The sequence below is a fragment of the Leuresthes tenuis genome, unplaced genomic scaffold (genome assembly GCF_036924035.1).
Source record: "Leuresthes tenuis unplaced genomic scaffold, fLeuTen1.0.hap1 SCAF_6, whole genome shotgun sequence".
Lineage (NCBI taxonomy): Eukaryota > Metazoa > Chordata > Actinopteri > Atheriniformes > Atherinopsidae > Leuresthes > Leuresthes tenuis.
In genome coordinates this window covers 1,565,834-1,589,717 of record NW_027325360.1, presented here as the reverse complement: position 1 = coordinate 1,589,717, position 23,884 = coordinate 1,565,834, and the positions used below count along the sequence as shown (strand labels likewise).

General features: G+C 47.6%; 1 protein-coding gene across 1 annotated transcript in view; it reads right to left on the bottom strand.

The window, feature by feature from the left end:
- Window positions 1-850: 850 nt before the first annotated feature.
- Window positions 851-23,884, bottom strand: part of mfsd14bb (major facilitator superfamily domain containing 14Bb) — a 37,568-nt gene continuing 14,534 nt past the window's right edge. The window contains exons 2-12 of the mRNA XM_072387169.1: window positions 15,403-15,495; window positions 15,170-15,232; window positions 13,254-13,381; window positions 11,078-11,192; window positions 10,769-10,987; window positions 10,052-10,165; window positions 9,749-9,820; window positions 9,285-9,397; window positions 9,103-9,200; window positions 3,402-3,544; window positions 851-2,983 (exon numbers count right to left, since the gene is read on the bottom strand). Coding sequence (XP_072243270.1) covers window positions 2,753-2,983; window positions 3,402-3,544; window positions 9,103-9,200; window positions 9,285-9,397; window positions 9,749-9,820; window positions 10,052-10,165; window positions 10,769-10,987; window positions 11,078-11,192; window positions 13,254-13,381; window positions 15,170-15,232; window positions 15,403-15,495 — 1,389 coding nt within the window. The 3' untranslated portion in view covers window positions 851-2,752. The remainder of the gene's footprint in view (window positions 2,984-3,401; window positions 3,545-9,102; window positions 9,201-9,284; window positions 9,398-9,748; window positions 9,821-10,051; window positions 10,166-10,768; window positions 10,988-11,077; window positions 11,193-13,253; window positions 13,382-15,169; window positions 15,233-15,402; window positions 15,496-23,884) is intronic.

Below are 23,884 nucleotides of genomic sequence, written 5' to 3'. Positions count from 1 at the left end.
TCATCCCTGCTGATATGTCAGAGAGACTGATTGGTGATTCTTAAAGGGGACATGGAAAAATCCCCTTTTTCTGTGCTTGAGAGCACATGTTTGGGTGTCTGAAGTCACTACAAGTCAAGAAGAAAGAAAACCCAACCCTGTCACTTTGTTTTGGGCCCATATATGTGAAAATGTGTCATTCAGTGTGTGGTTGAGATTTGAGGGTAAACAGCCAGAGGAGCTCAATGAACAGAGGGGGGACGTGTGAATTAATCCGAGTCGGGTCCAAATGATCCTGTAAAACGTCACTCTTCAGTTGTACTGCTTTTGTTCCCCTTGAATCTTTGAATAAAAGTAGATATTTAATTGGTTCTTATGGAAATGACCAGCAGGGTGGATCAACCGAGGCTCAAAGCAAACAAACATCAGCCAGGATACGGTTGCCAGGGCAACAGCAGCCAAGAACCAACCCTTCATCGAGCTTCTGGCTGCGAGATCTGAGGAGAGTCGTCTGCTAACCGCTAACCGGCGCTGCTAACCTGACCCGGTGATGATTAAGAAACAGGTTAAATCTATTTATTATCTTTTCTGGGTCATTATCTTTTAATTAAGACACGAATAGTTTGAAACGATCAGTTCAGGTGAGTTTCTTTGCTCTGACATAAATTTACCAGCAGAAGCTGAGCTGATATCCATCATTAAACAGTAAGACTTGTGTTTCCTGTTTGAAAAATCCCTGAATTCTGTTTATATTTCATGTTTCTCATCTTTTTTTGGCCTCTTAAGTGGAGACTCAGCGTCTCAAAAGGCTTAGAAACTTCTTCTTTAAAGCTTGAAATAAAACAGACCGCAGCCACACTTCAAAGTCCATACATTTCTCTTTATTTTCATCATAGATATTATTCCAAACATGTTAAGATAAAAGACGCACAGCGACGTCCTTCTGCTTGAATATAAAAACAGATATGAACATGAAGAGTGATTCGAGGCACGCGTTCAGAGAAATTAAAGTGCAGCAATCAGGAAACGCTCTGCATAAGTTAACCATCTGCTAAAATAAAGCTCTTCTCAGTACAAAAGGTTTGTGAAAGCTTCAGCAACACGACTTCATCCTCAGAGATCAGCAACTAAACGAGTTGGAGGAGAATCTGTGGAAAACCTCTGGCTTTGGCCTGAGGATCGTTTGCTGCTGGTTCATATCAGCCGGAAACGGATCAACGACCCAAAACGACTCAGTTAGCCGTGAAAAAGTGACAGAAACAAAACAAACTGGACCAATTTATGCTGCTGAACCTCCAGAAAAGTGTCGAAGCTTCACAGCTGCAGCCAGACGGAGGAAACCTCAAAGCTGGACTCCAGTCCAAAGATTAAGACTTTCTGGGTTCAGATGAGCACCAGGAGGTGGAATTACGCCCGAGCTTTTCCTTTCTTCTGCGCTGTGACCACCAGGGGGCAGACACGAGCCCAGTCACAGGTTTTCCAACACGGGAGGAGGAACCTGAACGCAGCATACGGCCCATAAAGGGGAAAGCTCTGAAAACAGCAATCAGATTAATCCAGGAGCTGTGAGACACAAATAAGAACGTCGGGGTCCAGATTTACTAAACTGCGAGCATGAAATCCAGATTTATTATGTGTTATTATTTATTAACAGTCCCAAGATCTCAGTAACAGTTCAGGGACCCAGCTTCATGCCCAGAGGAGCTCCTGCTCAGATGCCACGGGTTCAGTGAACTGAGCATCTCTGATATGAATGTGCTGGATCAGCAGTTTAAACCAGCGAGTCGGCGGTTTCTGATGCTTCAAGGCGGCTTTACAGGAGTTTAAACTTAATAAATCAACACAGAAACCAGGGCTGATGTGTGTCGCTGCGGTGGAATACGTTTTGGTTCAGTAACGAAGTTTAAAACCACCTTTCAGAGCTCGGGTCGATCCCAAACTGGAGGGTAGTTTCTGCGGTAGCTTCAGGAATGTCTCAGTCTGACGTAAGAAAGGAAATGAAATCATGGCACCGTTTGGTTCTTCAGACCTTCGGCCGGCGAGGAGCTCTGAGACAACACTGAGACGGACTTCAAGTATTCAAAACACGAGGAACACGAGGAGGCCGAGGTCTGAAGACGGGGAGGTGGGTAAATCAAGCGCACAGCCTGGAGAGCATTTAAGATATTTAACTGATTAAAACCTCGAAAGCCAGAGTTTTCATATCAAAAGCTCTGATTGGACGTGGAGCTCCGTATCAAAAGAAGGAGAAAATCCTGAATTCATTAAACTGAGATTAAAGCCCCAACATCTGGAACCCGAGGCGTCAGACTGAGCACCCGACAGCGCCACGGAAACCAAAATATACTCTTATTTTCGCTCAGGTTCCTCTGTGATGTCACAGAGCTCGCACATGCTCAGTGGCGACGAGGTAACGATGATGTCATCACCACGAGCTCCAGTTAAAACGGTGGGTGGTGCTGCGGTTTGTCCCATTAAACAGAGGAGGAGCGCCTGATCTCTGCTCCCCCACAGACCTGACGGGTGGAGTCGAGTGAAGGTTAAAGGGGATGTCTGCGGGCTTTAAAAAGCGAGGGGGGGGGGGCTTCGGTTCACCTGTGGCTGCCGTTGTCACGGTGACGGCCACACTTACCGAGGGTCGTCCCTCTGAGAATCCGAAGCCTTTCGGTTCCACCTGCACCAGAACCGGACCGAACGCTGAAATGAAAACTGAAACTAACGAACAACAGTCATGTTAAGGGAAGTCCGAGGCAGCCGATTGGCCGGCTGTGGGTCACATGCTGCTGTCCTGCAGCAGCGGCTCGATGTCCTCGGCGTCGCTGGTGGGCGTGGTCAACGGGCCGCCGCTCTGGGCGTGCGCGGCCGAGCCGGCGCTGGACTTGCTGGCCGAGCAGGCCTTGATGTCGGACAGCCGGTGGCGGGCGGGGATGAAGACGGCGACGAGCAGCGCCAGGATGACGGCGCACGCCCCGAACAGGAAGGGCGGGCCGGGGATGACCGCCTTCTGCAGAGAGAGACGGGTTAGTTAGAGCCGGCGAATCATCCTGAGAGCTCTGAGCGAACACCTGACCCACGGTGACCCGTGCCTCGGTGACCCGTGCACGTGCCTCGGTGACCCGTGCCTCTGTGACCCGTGCACGTGCCTCAGTGACCCGTGCACGTGCCTCGGTGACCCGTGCACGTGCCTCAGTGACCCGTGCACGTGCCTCAGTGACCCGTGCACGTGCCTCGGTGACCCGTGCCTCTGTGACCCGTGCACGTGCCTCAGTGACCCGTGCACGTGCCTCAGTGACCCGTGCACGTGCCTCGGTGACCCGTGCACGTGCCTCAGTGACCCGTGCACGTGCCTCAGTGACCCGTGCACGTGCCTCGGTGACCCGTGCACGTGCCTCAGTGACCCGTGCACGTGCGTGTGCACGTACCTCGGTGGTCGGTGGCGGTCTTCCTGCCGCCGGCTGCAGGTCGATCAGCTCCACGTTGAACAGGTAGAAGATGAAGCCGTAGAGAGCCGGACCCAAACCGTTACACAGGCCTCTGATACCTGTGATCATCCCCTGGACCACACCTGGACCACAGGAAACAGAACTTAGTAACCAGAACCACACCAGAACCACACCTGGACCACAGGAAACAGAACTTAGTAACCAGAACCACCCCAGAACCACACCTGGACCACAGGAAACAGAACTTAGTAACCAGAACCACACCAGGACCACACCTGGACCACACCTGGACCACACCTGGACCACAGGAAACAGAACTTAGTAACCAGAACCACACCAGAACCACACCTGGACCACACCTGGACCACAGGAAACAGAACTTAGTAACCAGAACCACCCCAGAACCACACCTGGACCACAGGAAACAGAACTTAGTAACCAGAACCACCCCAGAACCACACCTGGACCACAGGAAACAGAACTTAGTAACCAGAACCACACCAGAACCACACCTGGACCACACCTGGACCACAGGAAACAGAACTTAGTAACCAGAACCACACCAGGACCACACCTGGACCACAGGAAACAGAACTTAGTAACCAGAACCACCCCAGAACCACACCTGGACCACAGGAAACAGAACTTAGTAACCAGAACCACACCAGAACCACACCTGGACCACAGGAAACAGAACTTAGTAACCAGAACCACACCAGAACCACACCAGGACCACACCTGGACCACAGGAAACAGAACTTAGTAACCAGAACCACCCCAGAACCACACCTGGACCACAGGAAACAGAACTTAGTAACCAGAACCACACCAGAACCACACCAGGACCACACCTGGACCACAGGAAACAGAACTTAGTAACCAGAACCACACCAGAACCACACCAGGACCACACCTGGACCACAGGAAACAGAACTTAGTAACCAGAACCACACCAGAACCACACCTGGACCACACCTGGACCACAGGAAACAGAACTTAGTAACCAGAACCACACCAGAACCACACCTGGACCACAGGAAACAGAACTTAGTAACCAGAACCACACCTGGACCACACCTGGACCACAGGAAACAGAACTTAGTAACCAGAACCACACCAGAACCACACCTGGACCACAGGAAACAGAACTTAGTAACCAGAACCACACCAGAACCACACCAGGACCACACCTGGACCACAGGAAACAGAACTTAGTAACCAGAACCACCCCAGAACCACACCTGGACCACAGGAAACAGAACTTAGTAACCAGAACCACACCAGAACCACACCAGGACCACACCTGGACCACAGGAAACAGAACTTAGTAACCAGAACCACGCCAGAACCACACCTGGACCACAGGAAACAGAACTTAGTAACCAGAACCACACCTGGACCACACCTGGACCACAGGAAACAGAACTTAGTAACCAGAACCACACCAGAACCACCCCAGGACCACACCTGGACCACAGGAAACAGAACTTAGTAACCAGAACCACACCAGGACCACACCTGGACCACAGGAAACAGAACTTAGTAACCAGAACCACCCCAGAACCACACCTGGACCACAGGAAACAGAACTTAGTAACCAGAACCACACCAGAACCACACCTGGACCACAGGAAACAGAACTTAGTAACCAGAACCACACCAGAACCACACCTGGACCACAGGAAACAGAACTTAGTAACCAGAACCACACCAGAACCACACCAGGACCACACCTGGACCACAGGAAACAGAACTTAGTAACCAGAACCACACCTGGACCACACCTGGACCACAGGAAACAGAACTTAGTAACCAGAACCACACCAGAACCACACCAGGACCACACCTGGACCACAGGAAACAGAACTTAGTAACCAGAACCACACCAGGACCACACCTGGACCACAGGAAACAGAACTTAGTAACCAGAACCACCCCAGAACCACACCTGGACCACAGGAAACAGAACTTAGTAACCAGAACCACACCAGAACCACACCTGGACCACAGGAAACAGAACTTAGTAACCAGAACCACACCAGAACCACACCTGGACCACAGGAAACAGAACTTAGTAACCAGAACCACACCAGAACCACACCAGGACCACACCTGGACCACAGGAAACAGAACTTAGTAACCAGAACCACCCCAGAACCACACCTGGACCACAGGAAACAGAACTTAGTAACCAGAACCACACCAGAACCACACCAGGACCACACCTGGACCACAGGAAACAGAACTTAGTAACCAGAACCACGCCAGAACCACACCTGGACCACAGGAAACAGAACTTAGTAACCAGAACCACACCTGGACCACACCTGGACCACAGGAAACAGAACTTAGTAACCAGAACCACACCAGAACCACCCCAGAACCACACCAGAACCACAGGAAACAGAACTTAGTAACCAGAACCACCCCAGAACCACACCTGGACCACAGGAAACAGAACTTAGTAACCAGAACCACACCAGAACCACCCCAGAACCACACCTGGACCACAGGAAACAGAACTTAGTAACCAGAACCACCCCAGAACCACCCCAGAACCACAGGAAACAGAACTTAGTAACCAGAACCACACCAGAACCACACCTGGACCACAGGAAACAGAACTTAGTAACCAGAACCACACCAGAACCACACCAGAACCACAGGAAACAGAACTTAGTAACCAGAACCACACCTGGACCACAGGAAACAGAACTTAGTAACCAGAACCACACCTGGACCACACCTGGACCACAGGAAACAGAACTTAGTAACCAGAACCACACCTGGACCACACCTGGACCACAGGAAACGGAACTTAGTAACCAGAACCACACCTGGACCACAGGAAACAGAACTTAGTAACCAGAACCACACCTGGACCACACCTGGACCACAGGAAACGGAACTTAGTAACCAGAACCACACCTGGACCACACCAGAACCACAGGAAACAGAACTTATTACCCTATTAGATCTATTAGAAGCAAAAATGTTGGGTTGTGAAGGTTCTGTTGGGCCAGTTCTGTCCCATTTGGGCTTTAATGACTGCGGTTTCATGAGGTTTTGGTTTCACCGTCACTCAGAGCTCAGGTGAGATTAAGTAGTTTGGACCCGTCAGCGTCTGGTTCTGGTACCGACAGGCGTAATAACCATCAGTCATCGTTAGGATGTCTGTTTGAAACGAGCCGCCTGATCCCTGCAGAATAAAAACGGGCCTCGAGTGCTGATCCGGAGCCACTTATCTGCACAGAATTAACAGCTCAGAGGCTCACGAGCAAATTCCTGAGCCCCAAAAGTCCGATTAAAGCGAGCCGTGTTCAGCGGGTCCGATTAAAGCGAGTTACAGCTGCAGACACATAAAACTCTGCTGCTGTCAGAGTCCAGAAAGCCCGACCAGTTCTCCCGGTTCAGCCCAGCAGCAACAGCAGCTGCCTCATACGATCCGCTGATCAGGACCGGAAACAATCAGAATAACGGTTTGTTTCCTGGTCCCGGCGCCGCTCTGAGGCCATCAGGAGAATCATTCCTGGGACCCAGTAATTTCTGCTGTTTCAGGGTCTCAAAGAGTCTAATTTAGGACCTTTTAAGTCCATAATGAATACAATTTAAGACCCATTTCAGAACCGTACAAAAGTTCTGAAGGAAACTCAGAGGCTGGAATTACGTAATAATCCTCTCAAAGTAAAGGATTATTTTTACAGCTTTTTCACATGAGAATGCTGAACCCGACTAAAAACACCAGAAGCCTCTACTGTGAACTAATATTACACTGTTAACTTTGCCCCCCCCCCCCCCCCTCATTTTGAATTGCAACACTTGTTTGTAAACAAAGTGAAGAAGAAGTGAAGATGAAGAAGTGATGATGAAGAAGTGAAGATGAAGAAGTGAAGAAGAAAAAGTGAAGAAAAAGAAGTGATGATGAAGTGAAGAAGAAGAAGTGAAAAAGAAGTGAAGAGGAAAAAGTGAAGAAGAAGAAGTGAAGAAGAGATGAAGAAGTGAAGAAGAGATGATGAAGAAGTGAAGAAGTGATGATGAAGAAGTGAAGAAGTGATGATGAAGAAGTGAAGAAGTGATGATGAAGAAGTGAAGAAGAAGAAGTGAAGAAGAAAAAGTGATGATGAAGAAGTGAAGAAGTGAAGAAGTGATGATGAAGAAGTGAAGAAGAAGTGAAGAAGTGATGATGAAGAAGTGAAGAAGAAGAAGTGAAGAAGAAGAAGTGAAAAAGAAGTGAAGAAGAAAAAGTGATGATGAAGTGAAGAAGAAGTGAAGTAGTGATGATGAAGAAGTGAAGAGAAGAAGTGAAGAAGTGATGAAGAAGAAGAAGTGAAGAAGAGATGATGAAGAAGCGAAGAAGAAGAAGCGAAGATGAAGTGAAGAAGAAGAAGTGAAGAAGAAAAAGTGATGAAGAAGTGAAGAAGCGAAGAAGAAGTGAAGAAGAAGTGAAGAAGAGATGATGAAGAAGCGAAGAAGAAGAAGCGAAGATGAAGTGAAGAAGAACAAGTGAAGAAGAAGTGAAGAAGCGAAGAAGAAGTGAAGATGAAGTGAAGAAGAAGTGAAGAAGAAAAAGTGATGAAGAAGTGAAGAAGAGATGATGAAGAAGCGAAGAAGAAGAAGTGAAGATGAAGTTAAGAAGAAGAAGTGAAGAGGAAAAAGTGAAGAAGAAGAAGTGAAGAAGAGATGAAGAAGTGAAGAAGAGATGATGAAGAAGTGAAGAAGTGATGATGAAGAAGTGAAGAAGTGATGATGAAGAAGTGAAGAAGAAGAAGTGAAGAAGAAAAAGTGATGATGAAGAAGTGAAGAAGAAGTGAAGAAGTGATGATGAAGAAGTGAAGAAGAAGTGAAGAAGTGATGATGAAGAAGTGAAGAAGAAGAAGTGAAGAAGAAGAAGTGAAAAAGAAGTGAAGAAGAAAAAGTGATGATGAAGTGAAGAAGAAGTGAAGAAGTGATGATGAAGAAGTGAAGAGAAGAAGTGAAGAAGTGATGAAGAAGAAGAAGTGAAGAAGAGATGATGAAGAAGCGAAGAAGAAGAAGCGAAGATGAAGTGAAGAAGAAGAAGTGAAGAAGAAAAAGTGATGAAGAAGTGAAGAAGCGAAGAAGAAGTGAAGATGAAGTGAAGAAGAAGTGAAGAAGAGATGATGAAGAAGCGAAGAAGAAGAAGCGAAGATGAAGTGAAGAAGAACAAGTGAAGAAGAAGTGAAGAAGCGAAGAAGAAGTGAAGATGAAGTGAAGAAGAAGTGAAGAAGAAAAAGTGATGAAGAAGTGAAGAAGAGATGATGAAGAAGCGAAGAAGAAGAAGTGAAGATGAAGTTAAGAAGAAGAAGTGAAGAAGAAAAAGTGATGAAGAAGTGAAGAAGAGATGATGAAGAAGCGAAGAAGAACAAGTGAAGAAGAGATGAAGAAGTGAAGAAGAAGAGATTATGAAGAAGTGAAGAAGAGATGATGAAGAAGTGAAGAAGAACAAGTGAAGAAGAGATGAAGAAGTGATGATGAAGAAGTGAAGAAGAAGAGATGATGAAGAAGTGAAGAAGAACAAGTGAAGAAGAGATGAAGAAGTGAAGAAGAAGAGATTATGAAGAAGTGAAGAAGAAGAAGTGATGATGAAAAACCCCACCGAGAACCGAGAACCTGTGTTTGAGGTCACAGCAGCTGAAACGGATCGGAACCTCCAGTATCTCACCTTGCTGGTCCGGCGAGGCGCTGTGTGACACCAGAGCAGAGACTGCTGGGAAGGTGATGGAGGACATGGCCGCCACCGTCCCCGCCGCCCACATCATCCTGCAGGGAAGCGAGCACAACAAGGAGCTGAGAGCAGCAGAACAGCAGCAGCTGAAAGGCTCGTCATCAGCGGCGTGGACTCACCACGGCTCAGAACCGAAGCCGTACCAGGCCAGCTGGAAGACCTGGAAGCCCAGGCCCAGCAGAACCGTGTTCTTATTGCCGATGGTCCTCATCAGAACCCCGAGGAAGAGGGTCTGCCGGAGAACCAGAGCGTGGGGAGAGAGAGAAACTGCGTTAAAAACAGACTTTATGGAGGCCGGAGAGCAGCTAACAGATGTTTCACAGCTGGATGTTAGCGGCACAGCTAACAGCTGCTGTTCTGTGGTCCGGTTATCAGGAGGAGGGACGGGTTCTGTTCACGTCAGCTGGAAATAACGAGGCTTCAGTTGTCATGGCAACATTTAATCCCTTATTACACATCTCAGCCATGTGTAATAACGGTTTTATAACCGTTTGTGTGTCTTATGGAGACTTTCCTGAGCAGCTAAACCTGCTAAAGCTCCTGAAATCAGTGCGAAAGCTGCAGTAACTTGGCTGGTTGGTACCTGAGCGATGATGGAGAGGATCCCCACCATGGCGATGAAGGCGGCGATGGCTGCGGGAGAAAACTCGATCACCTGAAACAGAAGAAGACGCACTGGTGAGATCAGCGGCTGAAGTCTTCATTCTGGGGGACAGAAACCATCTCAGAGGTCGTTTATCGGCTCCCAGGAGCAGGAAGGAGGAGTTTTTACTGAATATGACACTTTTCTGAAGGTTTCTTTGACAGAAACAACCAGTTTGCAGGATAATCAAAGCGAGACTCGGGTTACTGTGCATGTGCGTGTGCATGTGTGCGTGCACGTTACCTGTCTCAGGTACAGGAAGAAGCTGGAGTACTGCCCAGCTTCAGGCAGGTAGGACAGGAACACGGTGACGCAGATCAGCAGCACGGTGCTGTCCTTCCCGACCCGACGCAGAGACTGAAAACAGAGCAAAAACAGAGCAACCATCAGTGGAGCTGATCCATCGATCAGAGGATCCATCGATCAGAGGATCCATCGGTCAGCTGATCCATCGATCAGGAGTCGATCAGCTGATCCATCAGTCAGCTGATCCATCAATCAGCTGATCCATCTGTCAGAGGATCCATCGATCAGGGGATCCATCGATCAGAGGATCCATCGATCAGCTGATCCATCGATCAGAGGATCCATCGATCAGAGGATCCATCGATCAGCTGATCCATCTGTCAGAGGATCCATCCGTCAGCTGATCCATCGATCAGAGGATCCATCGATCAGCTGATCCATCGATCAGCTGATCCATCGATCAGAGGATCCATCGATCAGAGGATCCATCGATCAGAGGATCCATCGATCAGAGGATCCATCGGTCAGAGGATCCATCGGTCAGAGGATCCATCGGTCAGCTGATCCATCTGTCAGAGGATCCATCGATCAGCTGATCCATCAATCAGAGGATCCATCGATCAGCTGATCCATCTATCAGCGGATCCATCTGTCAGGAGTCGATCAGCTGATCTTGTTCCTCCTGAAAGTGACAGAATCGTTGCACAGACTCACAGCGAAGGGGTCGGCCTGCTCCCAGGAGATGGGGAAGCCCCACGTCGTCAGCCTCATTTTGTCCGGCAGCGACTCGGGGACCACGAAGAACACGAAGGCGATGTCCGTCACAGCAATCACCGTGGCGATAAGCACCACCAGGCTGTCTCCGTACTGCGCCGACAGGTAGGCCCCGATGGCCGGGCTCGTCACCAGGCTGGCTGCGAAGGTCGCAGACACCTGCAGACAGGTAGAGAGGGGAGGAAGCTCAGAAAAACTTCTGCGTTTTATCGCCATGGAGACGTGAAGCGCTGTGGGCGGAGCAGTTACCAGTCCGTACGCCGTGCTCCTCTCCTGCTCCTCCGTGATGTCGGCCACGTAAGCGAAGATCACAGAAAAGGTCACGGAGAAAACTCCCGAGACCGAGATTAGAGCGAAGTACCACCTGCAGACAAACATGAAAGAGACTGAACCATTGGACAGAGGAGAGCCTGGTTCTGAGCACATGTAACAGGCCTGGTTCTGAACGGGTCCAACCCACAAAAATACAAAGAACTACAGTAATCCACCGAGATCCTTCACACAAGGGTGTTCCAAATGTTCCAGTAAACTGATGAAAGGAATAAAAACGCTGTATCAGTGAAGCCGTTAGCTCACAGCTAACAGGAAGTGTTTGGTCGTTAGCTCACAGCTAACAGGAAGTGTTTGGCCCTTAGCTCGTGCAGCTAACAGGAAGTGTTTGGCCGTTAGCTCACAGCTAACAGGAAGTGTTTGGTTTTTAAGCTCATGCAGCTAACAGGAAGTGTTTGGTTTTTAAGCTCATGCAGCTAACGGGAAGTGTGTTGTCCGTTAGCTCATGCAGCTAACGGGAAGTGTGTTGTCCGTTAGCTCATGCAGCTAACGGGAAGTGTGTTGTCCGTTAGCTCATGCAGCTAACGGGAAGTGTGTTGTCCGTTAGCTCATGCAGCTAACGGGAAGTGTGTTGTCCGTTAGCTCATGCAGCTAACGGGAAGTGTGTTGTCCGTTAGCTCATGCAGCTAACGGGAAGTGTGTTGGCCGTTAGCTCATGCAGCTAACAGGAAGTGTGTTGGCCGTTAGCTCATGCAGCTAACAGGAAGTGTGTTGGCCGTTAGCTCATGCAGCTAACAGGAAGTGTGTTGGCCGTTAGCTCATGCAGCTAACAGGAAGTGTGTTGGCCGTTAGCTCATGCAGCTAACAGGAAGTGTGTTGGCCGTTAGCTCATGCAGCTAACAGGAAGTGTGTTGGCCGTTAGCTCATGCAGCTAACAGGAAGTGTGTTGGCCGTTAGCTCATGCAGCTAACAGGAAGTGTGTTGGCCGTTAGCTCATGCAGCTAACAGGAAGTGTGTTGGCCGTTAGCTCATGCAGCTAACAGGAAGTGTGTTGGCCGTTAGCTCATGCAGCTAACAGGAAGTGTGTTGGCCGTTAGCTCATGCAGCTAACAGGAAGTGTTTGGCCGTTAGCTCATGCAGCTAACAGGAAGTGTTTGGCCGTTAGCTCACAGCTAACAGTTATGAGGGGTCATCCTCTTCAAATGTTCAGGGCTTTACTTCAGCTTCAACTAAACCTGAAACTCTTCATCTTCCAACACGGTCAAAATATAGACCGAGATCCTTCACACAAGGGTGAATATTTCAGGAAAATGGACCCAGATTTATTCTCATTCAGGAAGTTTGAGCTCATCTCTGATTTAAAAGGTAAATAAAGTTGCATCTCATCTGTTAAACAGGGGCAGCAGAACGTGACGTTTTAATTCCTCCATCTGCAGGTTGTTCAGAGTCTGAAACATTTAGATCAGATTCATCTAAAAATATGTGAACATCAGCTGAAGACTTCCAGCTTCCAGAGTAAAGACAGAAAGTTTGATTTTTCTGCTCATCATCTGTGTTTCAGAGCCATCCCCCCGCTGCTGTTCCTGCTCAGACCAGCAGGGGGAGCCTGTTCTGGAGGCTCCGGCCCACTTTGGTGCCTCTCCGGCTGCGCTCTGCTCCTCAGACGCTCACATGAACAGCATGTGACTGTTCAAACTCCAGCAGCAAACTAACAAATCCACCCCAACATGAGCCTGAACCTGCACACATCTGCGCTTCACTGGGTTAGAACAGAGAGGAGAGCAGCCAGGAGGAGGTTTGGGGAGTTTATTTTACTGATTTTCTGTTGTTTTTATGTGGATAAAATGACAGAAAAACATGAAAAAGATCAGAAGTTGGAGCAGATTTGTTCATAGTTGTGTTCATGAACTCAGAAAAGGATCAAAAAGGAAAAAATTAAATAAAAATGTGTTTAGAATCCAATGTGATGTCATCAGTGATGTCACCAGATGTAAATCAGGTGATTAAATGAACTTCCTTCATAAACTTTGGGTCACACTCAGTATTTCTCACTTTATCTCAGACGGTTTTTAATCTGCAGCCTGTTAAATCTGCTAAAATGTGTTTAAAGGGTTAAAACCACCCAACGGTTCCCAGCTGCAGGCGTTGGACTCACCAGGGGCTGATCCTCATGAAGGGGATGGGCGCGCAGGTGAAAAACACCGTCATGAGGAGGAAGGACTTCCTGCCCCAGATGTCTGACAGAGCACCAATCAGAGGAGCCGACAGAAACGACAGGAAACCCTGAGTCGCAGAGACGGAAAAACGATCGTTACAAAGGAACTGATCAGCCATCACTGATCAATCAGCTGTTCAGACTCCATTAACTGATCAAACTGGAAACAGTTCGGAAAAACAAAAAATAAGCATTTTTCTCAGCGTGTTGTTGTAAATTTAACTGTTTTCAGACCAAGAAAAACACTTGAAGCGGCCCTTTAATGCAACACAGCACGACTTTCCACTGTTTTTAACGTCTTTGGGCTTTTATGAGCTCCTGAGATGAACTTAAATCAGAGTTAAAGACGACAGGAAGACAAAGAGGAGCTTTTATTGCACCGTTACAGCCTCTTATTATTATTCACACAACGTTATCTCCTACCAGCAGCCGGCCCGATGTGTCACTCAGCAGCAAAGCTGGAGCTTCACCGCCTGTTTGCTTTTATATTTAAGCAGCTTTAAGGGTTTTTCCTCCAGCTGTAATGCAGCCGGGTTCAGAAACACAGGAGAAAACGATGCACTGCCTGGAAAAACAGGCCCAGCCTCCTTATTTTACTTTAACCTTTCCTCTCGGATCTTATCCTGGAGTGAAGTCTGGCGTTTAGGGTCACATGGACACAGAACTGGGCCCAAAAGGAAAAGTTACCTCTGATATGAGGCGATACTTCAGCTTCAAGCAGCCGGACCCTGAACCGAGGGAGCTGCCTCCTCTGGATCTTTTTAGGAGGATTTGTAGCTTTTATACCACGGAAAATATCTCATATCCAGTGTCTTTTTCAAAGGAGGTCAAACTAAAGTTAATGTTCCTAACCGGGGCCTCACACCAAAAGCGTTGCGGGTTTCGTGAGCTTCATGAGTTGAGAAAGGCTCAACTTTATGCAAATGAGCAACGACAGCCAATCAGGGCCGATCTGGATTCTGAAGGCGGAAAAAAAGGCAGAAAAAAGGTGGAAAAAAGCTGAAAATGGCAGAGCGCAAACAAAGAAATACAAAGAAGGCCCAGAGTACGATCCATGGTGATTATATATATATGCTAGTTGCTATACATATAAGCCCCGCCCCTTTGGCCGCTTCCGGCAGCAGAAGAAGTACAAGTGGCGGGTTGTGAGCTTCATGAGTTGAGAAAGGCTCAACTTTATGCAAATGAGCAGTGACGCTACGCGATGACAGCCAATTAGGGCCGACCTGGATTCTGAAGGCGGAAAAAAGGGGAAAAAAAAAAAAAAAAAAAGGTGGCAGAGCGCAAACACAAAGAAGGCTGCCCAGAGTACGATATATATATATATATATATGCTAGTTGCTATACATATAAGCCCCGCCCCTTTGGCTGCTTCCAGCGGCAGAAGAAGCAGCGGGTTGTGAGCCCCGGTTAGACTTTAAAGATGAGGTTGAATCCTGCTCATCTGTCACATCTCAACCCTGAATAATAATAATCCACAAAGCAGGGCTGAGTTTTCTTTATTACCCACAAGCTGCACCGGATTTGAGCTTCGCAGGCGTGACACGACGCTGGTGCTTTGTGCACGGACGACACTTCCCTAAAGAAGACGAGCAGCTCGTTGCTTTTCTCAGAGTGGAAGCTCTAAAATATCGGCTGCGTGAAGACATCATAACACGGCTGTGATAACCAGCCTGAAGGCCGGTCACCAGCGCCACACAGAGGCGATAAACGCTCACTGGAGACACCAAGTAGCCTGACGTGCACGAAGTCCCTGCAGATCTAATGAAGCCGGTTTCCCGCTCCTCGCCTGTTACCCAGAAAGCATTTCAGCTCCTCCTGCCGTGGTTGTGCAGTTTCCTGCTCTGAGGTCTCACCTTGACGCCCTGAACCAGGCCGTTCATCAGGAAGGTGTGCAGAGGGAACATCTCGTGCAGGACCTGAAAGTTTAAATCAGGACAAAAGCAACACACTCAGCATCAGTTTCATTTAACAGATGAAGCTCTGCGGCGCTGTTTCAGAGTAAAAACAGTCTGTGGCAAAGCAGCTCCTGCTGAGAGACTTTCAGTCCCTTCCAGGTCGTCTTATGATGTATGAAGTGTTTACTCACGGTCAGCATGGGCGTGGTCAGCAGCCCCCAGGCGAAGAACTCCAGGAAGATCACGACCACCGCATGAGTCACTGTGGCCCGGCCTCGACCGTGCTGCAGAGAGCAGAAACAAACATTAACCGGCTGCATGAGATGCTTCCTTTAACTCCTCCAACATCTGCTGCAGAGAGCAGAAACAAACATTAACCGGCTGCATGAGATGCTTCCTTTAACTCCTCCAACATCTGCTGCAGCAGCAGAAACAAACATTAACCGGCTGCATGAGATGCTTCCTTTAACTCCTCCAACATCTGCTGCAGCTGCAGAAACAAACATTAACCGGCTGCATGAGATGCTTCCTTTAACTCCTCCAACATCTGCTGCAGAGAGCAGAAACAAACATTAACCGGCTGCATGAGATGCTTCCTTTAACTCCTCCAACATCTGCTGCAGCTGCAGAAACAAACATTAACCGGCTGCATGAGATGCTTCCTTTAACTCCTCCAACATCTGCTGCAGCAGCAGAAACAAACATTAACCGGCTGCATGAGATGCTTCCTTTAACTCCTCCAACATCTGCTGCAGCTGCAGAAACAAACATTAACCGGCTGCATGAGATGCTTCCTTTAACTCCTCCAACATCTGCTGCAGCAGCAGAAACAAACATTAACCTGCTGCATGAGATGCTTCCTTTAACTCCTCCAACATCTGCTGCAGAGAGCAGAAACAAACATTAACCGGCTGCATGAGATGCTTCCTTTAACTCCTCCAACATCTGCTGCAGAGCAGAAACAAACATTAACCGGCTGCATGAGATGCTTCCTTTAACTCCTCCAACATCTGCTGCAGCAGCAGAAACAAACATTAACCGGCTGCATGAGATGCTTCCTTTAACTCCTCCAACATCTGCTGCAGCAGCAGAAACAAACATTAACCGGCTGCATGAGATGCTTCCTTTAACTCCTCCAACATCTGCTGCAGCAGCAGAAACAAACATTAACCGGCTGCATGAGATGCTTCCTTTAACTCCTCCAACATCTGCTGCAGCTGCAGAAACAAACATTAACCTGCTGCATGAGATGCTTCCTTTAACTCCTCCAACATCTGCTGCAGCTGCAGAAACAAACATTAACCGGCTGCATGAGATGCTTCCTTTAACTCCTCCAACATCTGCTGCAGCTGCAGAAACAAACATTAACCGGCTGCATGAGATGCTTCCTTTAACTCCTCCAACATCTGCTGCAGAGAGCAGAAACAAACATTAACCGGCTGCATGAGATGCTTCCTTTAACTCCTCCAACATCTGCTGCAGCAGCAGAAACAAACATTAACCTGCTGCATGAGATGCTTCCTTTAACTCCTCCAACATCTGCTGCAGCTGCAGAAACAAACATTAACCGGCTGCATGAGATGCTTCCTTTAACTCCTCCAACATCTGCTGCAGAGAGCAGAAACAAACATTAACCGGCTGCATGAGATGCTTCCTTTAACTCCTCCAACATCTGCTGCAGCTGCAGAAACAAACATTAACCGGCTGCATGAGATGCTTCCTTTAACTCCTCCAACATCTGCTGCAGAGAGCAGAAACAAACATTAACCGGCTGCATGAGATGCTTCCTTTAACTCCTCCAACATCTGCTGCAGCAGCAGAAACAAACATTAACCAGCTGCATGAGATGCTTCCTTTAACTCCTCCAACATCTGCTGCAGAGAGCAGAAACAAACATTAACCGGCTGCATGAGATGCTTCCTTTAACTCCTCCAACATCTGCTGCAGCTGCAGAAACAAACATTAACCGACTGCATGAGATGCTTCCTTTAACTCCTCCAACATCTGCTGCAGCTGCAGAAACAAACATTAACCGACTGCATGAGATGCTTCCTTTAACTCCTCCAACATCTGCTGCAGCTGCAGAAACAAACATTAACCGGCTGCATGAGATGCTTCCTTTAACTCCTCCAACATCTGCTGCAGCAGCAGAAACAAACATTAACCGGCTGAATGAGATGCTTCCTTTAACTCCTCCAACATCTGCTGCAGCTGCAGAAACAAACATTAACCGGCTGCATGAGATGCTTCCTTTAACTCCTCCAACATCTGCTGCAGCTGCAGAAACAAACATTAACCGGCTGCATGAGATGCTTCCTTTAACTCCTCCAACATCTGCTGCAGAGAGCAGAAACAAACATTAACCGGCTGCATGAGATGCTTCCTTTAACTCCTCCAACATCTGCTGCAGAGAGCAGAAACAAACATTAACCAGCTGCATGAGATGCTTCCTTTAACTCCTCCAACATCTGCTGCAGAGAGCAGAAACAAACATTAACCGGCTGCATGAGATGCTTCCTTTAACTCCTCCAACATCTGCTGCAGCTGCAGAAACAAACATTAACCGGCTGCATGAGATGCTTCCTTTAACTCCTCCAACATCTGCTGCAGCTGCAGAAACAAACATTAACCGGCTGCATGAGATGCTTCCTTTAACTCCTCCAACATCTGCTGCAGAGAGCAGAAACAAACATTAACCGGCTGCATGAGATGCTTCCTTTAACTCCTCCAACATCTGCTGCAGCTGCAGAAACAAACATTAACCAGCTGCATGAGATGCTTCCTTTAACTCCTCCAACATCTGCTGCAGAGAGCAGAAACAAACATTAACCAGCTGCATGAGATGCTTCCTTTAACTCCTCCAACATCTGCTGCAGAGAGCAGAAACAAACATTAACCGGCTGCATGAGATGCTTCCTTTAACTCCTCCAACATCTGCTGCAGCTGCAGAAACAAACATTAACCTGCTGCATGAGATGCTTCCTTTAACTCCTCCAACATCTGCTGCAGCTGCAGAAACAAACATTAACCAGCTGCATGAGATGCTTCCTTTAACTCCTCCAACATCTGCTGCAGCTGCAGAAACAAACATTAACCGGCTGCATGAGATGCTTCCTTTAACTCCTCCAACATCTGCTGCAGCAGCAGAAACAAACATTAACCGGCTGCATGAGATGCTTCCTTTAACTCCTCCAACATCTGCTGCAGCAGCAGAAACAAACATTAACCGGCTGCATGAGATGCTTCCTTTAACTCCTCCAACATCTGCTGCAGCAGCAGAAACAAACATTAACCGGCTGCATGAGATGCTTCCTTTAACTCCTCCAACATCTGCTGCAGAGAGCAGAAACAAACATTAACCGGCTGCATGAGATGCTTCCTTTAACTCCTCCAACATCTGCTGCAGCAGCAGAAACAAACATTAACCGGCTGCATGAGATGCTTCCTTTAACTCCTCCAACATCTGCTGCAGCTGCAGAAACAAACATTAACCGGCTGCATGAGATGCTTCCTTTAACTCCTCCAACATCTGCTGCAGAGAGCAGAAACAAACATTAACCGGCTGCATGAGATGCTTCCTTTAACTCCTCCAACATCTGCTGCAGCTACAGAAACAAACATTAACCGGCTGCATGAGATGCTTCCTTTAACTCCTCCAACATCTGCTGCAGCAGCAGAAACAAACATTAACCGGCTGCATGAGATGCTTCCTTTAACTCCTCCAACATCTGCTGCAGCAGCAGAAACAAACATTAACCGGCTGCATGAGATGCTTCCTTTAACTCCTCCAACATCTGCTGCAGCTGCAGAAACAAACATTAACCGGCTGCATGAGATGCTTCCTTTAACTCCTCCAACATCTGCTGCAGAGAGCAGAAACAAACATTAACCGGCTGCATGAGATGCTTCCTTTAACTCCTCCAACATCTGCTGCAGAGAGCAGAAACAAACATTAACCTGCTGCATGAGATGCTTCCTTTAACTCCTCCAACATCTGCTGCAGCAGCAGAAACAAACATTAACCGGCTGCATGAGATGCTTCCTTTAACTCCTCCAACATCTGCTGCAGCTGCAGAAACAAACATTAACCGGCTGCATGAGATGCTTCCTTTAACTCCTCCAACATCTGCTGCAGCTGCAGAAACAAACATTAACCGGCTGCATGAGATGCTTCCTTTAACTCCTCCAACATCTGCTGCAGCTGCAGAAACAAACATTAACCGGCTGCATGAGATGCTTCCTTTAACTCCTCCAACATCTGCTGCAGCTGCAGAAACAAACATTAACCGGCTGCATGAGATGCTTCCTTTAACTCCTCCAACATCTGCTGCAGCTGCAGAAACAAACATTAACCGGCTGCATGAGATGCTTCCTTTAACTCCTCCAACATCTGCTGCAGCTGCAGAAACAAACATTAACCGGCTGCATGAGATGCTTCCTTTAACTCCTCCAACATCTGCTGCAGCTGCAGAAACAAACATTAACCTGCTGCATGAGATGCTTCCTTTAACTCCTCCAACATCTGCTGCAGAGAGCAGAAACAAACATTAACCGGCTGCATGAGATGCTTCCTTTAACTCCTCCAACATCTGCTGCAGAGAGCAGAAACAAACATTAACCGACTGCATGAGATGCTTCCTTTAACTCCTCCAACATCTGCTGCAGCAGCAGAAACAAACATTAACCGGCTGCATGAGATGCTTCCTTTAACTCCTCCAACATCTGCTGCAGAGAGCAGAAACAAACATTAACCGGCTGCATGAGATGCTTCCTTTAACTCCTCCAACATCTGCTGCAGAGAGCAGAAACAAACATTAACCGGCTGCATGAGATGCTTCCTTTAACTCCTCCAACATCTGCTGCAGCTGCAGAAACAAACATTAACCTGCTGCATGAGATGCTTCCTTTAACTCCTCCAACATCTGCTGCAGCTGCAGAAACAAACATTAACCTGCTGCATGAGATGCTTCCTTTAACTCCTCCAACATCTGCTGCAGAGCAGAAACAAACATTAACCTGCTGCATGAGATGCTTCCTTTAACTCCTCCAACATCTGCTGCAGCAGCAGAAACAAACATTAACCGGCTGCATGAGATGCTTCCTTTAACTCCTCCAACATCTGCTGCAGCTGCAGAAACAAACATTAACCGGCTGCATGAGATGCTTCCTTTAACTCCTCCAACATCTGCTGCAGCAGCAGAAACAAACATTAACCGGCTGCATGAGATGCTTCCTTTAACTCCTCCAACATCTGCTGCAGAGAGCAGAAACAAACATTAACCGGCTGCATGAGATGCTTCCTTTAACTCCTCCAACATCTGCTGCAGCTGCAGAAACAAACATTAACCGACTGCATGAGATGCTTCCTTTAACTCCTCCAACATCTGCTGCAGAGAGCAGAAACAAACATTAACCGGCTGCATGAGATGCTTCCTTTAACTCCTCCAACATCTGCTGCAGAGAGCAGAAACAAACATTAACCGGCTGCATGAGATGCTTCCTTTAACTCCTCCAACATCTGCTGCAGCTGCAGAAACAAACATTAACCGACTGCATGAGATGCTTCCTTTAACTCCTCCAACATCTGCTGCAGAGCAGAAACAAACATTAACCTGCTGCATGAGATGCTTCCTTTAACTCCTCCAACATCTGCTGCAGCAGCAGAAACAAACATTAACCGGCTGCATGAGATGCTTCCTTTAACTCCTCCAACATCTGCTGCAGAGCAGAAACAAACATTAACCTGCTGCATGAGATGCTTCCTTTAACTCCTCCAACATCTGCTGCAGCAGCAGAAACAAACATTAACCGGCTGCATGAGATGCTTCCTTTAACTCCTCCAACATCTGCTGCAGAGAGCAGAAACAAACATTAACCGGCTGCATGAGATGCTTCCTTTAACTCCTCCAACATCTGCTGCAGCTGCAGAAACAAACATTAACCGGCTGCATGAGATGCTTCCTTTAACTCCTCCAACATCTGCTGCAGAGAGCAGAAACAAACATTAACCGGCTGCATGAGATGCTTCCTTTAACTCCTCCAACATCTGCTGCAGCAGCAGAAACAAACATTAACCGGCTGCATGAGATGCTTCCTTTAACTCCTCCAACATCTGCTGCAGCTGCAGAAACAAACATTAACCGGCTGCATGAGATGCTTCCTTTAACTCCTCCAACATCTGCTGCAGCAGCAGAAACAAACATTAACCGACTGCATGAGATGCTTCCTTTAACTCCTCCAACATCTGCTGCAGAGAGCAGAAACAAACATTAACCTGCAGCATGAGATGCTTCCTTTAACTCCTCCAACATCTGCTGCAGAGAGCAGAAACAAACATTAACCGGCTGCATGAGATGCTTCCTTTAACTCCTCCAACATCTGCTGCAGAGAGCAGAAACAAACATTAACCAGCTGCATGAGATGCTTCCTTTAACTCCTCCAACATCTGCTGCAGCTGCAGAAACAAACATTAACCGGCTGCATGAGATGCTTCCTTTAACTCCTCCAACATCTGCTGCAGAGAGCAGAAACAAACATTAACCGGCTGCATGAGATGCTTCCTTTAACTCCTCCAACATCTGCTGCAGAGAGCAGAAACAAACATTAACCGGCTGCATGAGATGCTTCCTTTAACTCCTCCAACATCTGCTGCAGCTGCAGAAACAAACATTAACCTGCTGCATGAGATGCTTCCTTTAACTCCTCCAACATCTGCTGCAGCAGCAGAAACAAACATTAACCGGCTGCATGAGATGCTTCCTTTAACTCCTCCAACATCTGCTGCAGCAGCAGAAACAAACATTAACCTGCTGCATGAGATGCTTCCTTTAACTCCTCCAACATCTGCTGCAGCTGCAGAAACAAACATTAACCGGCTGCATGAGATGCTTCCTTTAACTCCTCCAACATCTGCTGCAGAGAGCAGAAACAAACATTAACCGGCTGCATGAGATGCTTCCTTTAACTCCTCCAACATCTGCTGCAGCAGCAGAAACAAACATTAACCGGCTGCATGAGATGCTTCCTTTAACTCCTCCAACATCTGCTGCAGCAGCAGAAACAAACATTAACCGGCTGCATGAGATGCTTCCTTTAACTCCTCCAACATCTGCTGCAGCAGCAGAAACAAACATTAACCGGCTGCATGAGATGCTTCCTTTAACTCCTCCAACATCTGCTGCAGCTGCAGAAACAAACATTAACCGGCTGCATGAGATGCTTCCTTTAACTCCTCCAACATCTGCTGCAGCTGCAGAAACAAACATTAACCGGCTGCATGAGATGCTTCCTTTAACTCCTCCAACATCTGCTGCAGAGAGCAGAAACAAACATTAACCGGCTGCATGAGATGCTTCCTTTAACTCCTCCAACATCTGCTGCAGCTGCAGAAACAAACATTAACCGGCTGCATGAGATGCTTCCTTTAACTCCTCCAACATCTGCTGCAGAGAGCAGAAACAAACATTAACCGGCTGCATGAGATGCTTCCTTTAACTCCTCCAACATCTGCTGCAGCTGCAGAAACAAACATTAACCTGCTGCATGAGATGCTTCCTTTAACTCCTCCAACATCTGCTGCAGCAGCAGAAACAAACATTAACCTGCTGCATGAGATGCTTCCTTTAACTCCTCCAACATCTGCTGCAGCAGCAGAAACAAACATTAACCGGCTGCATGAGATGCTTCCTTTAACTCCTCCAACATCTGCTGCAGAGAGCAGAAACAAACATTAACCTGCTGCATGAGATGCTTCCTTTAACTCCTCCAACATCTGCTGCAGAGAGCAGAAACAAACATTAACCGGCTGCATGAGATGCTTCCTTTAACTCCTCCAACATCTGCTGCAGCTGCAGAAACAAACATTAACCGGCTGCATGAGATGCTTCCTTTAACTCCTCCAACATCTGCTGCAGCAGCAACAAACAAACATTAACCGGCTGCATGAGATGCTTCCTTTAACTCCTCCAACATCTGCTGCAGAGAGCAGAAACAAACATTAACCGGCTGCATGAGATGCTTCCTTTAACTCCTCCAACATCTGCTGCAGCTGCAGAAACAAACATTAACCGGCTGCATGAGATGCTTCCTTTAACTCCTCCAACATCTGCTGCAGCAGCAGAAACAAACATTAACCGGCTGCATGAGATGCTTCCTTTAACTCCTCCAACATCTGCTGCAGAGAGCAGAAACAAACATTAACCTGCTGCATGAGATGCTTCCTTTAACTCCTCCAACATCTGCTGCAGCAGCAGAAACAAACATTAACCGGCTGCATGAGATGCTTCCTTTAACTCCTCCAACATCTGCTGCAGAGAGCAGAAACAAACATTAACCGGCTGCATGAGATGCTTCCTTTAACTCCTCCAACATCTGCTGCAGCTGCAGAAACAAACATTAACCGGCTGCATGAGATGCTTCCTTTAACTCCTCCAACATCTGCTGCAGAGAGCAGAAACAAACATTAACCTGCTGCATGAGATGCTTCCTTTAACTCCTCCAACATCTGCTGCAGCAGCAGAAACAAACATTAACCGGCTGCATGAGATGCTTCCTTTAACTCCTCCAACATCTGCTGCAGCTGCAGAAACAAACATTAACCGGCTGCATGAGATGCTTCCTTTAACTCCTCCAACATCTGCTGCAGAGAGCAGAAACAAACATTAACCAGCTGCA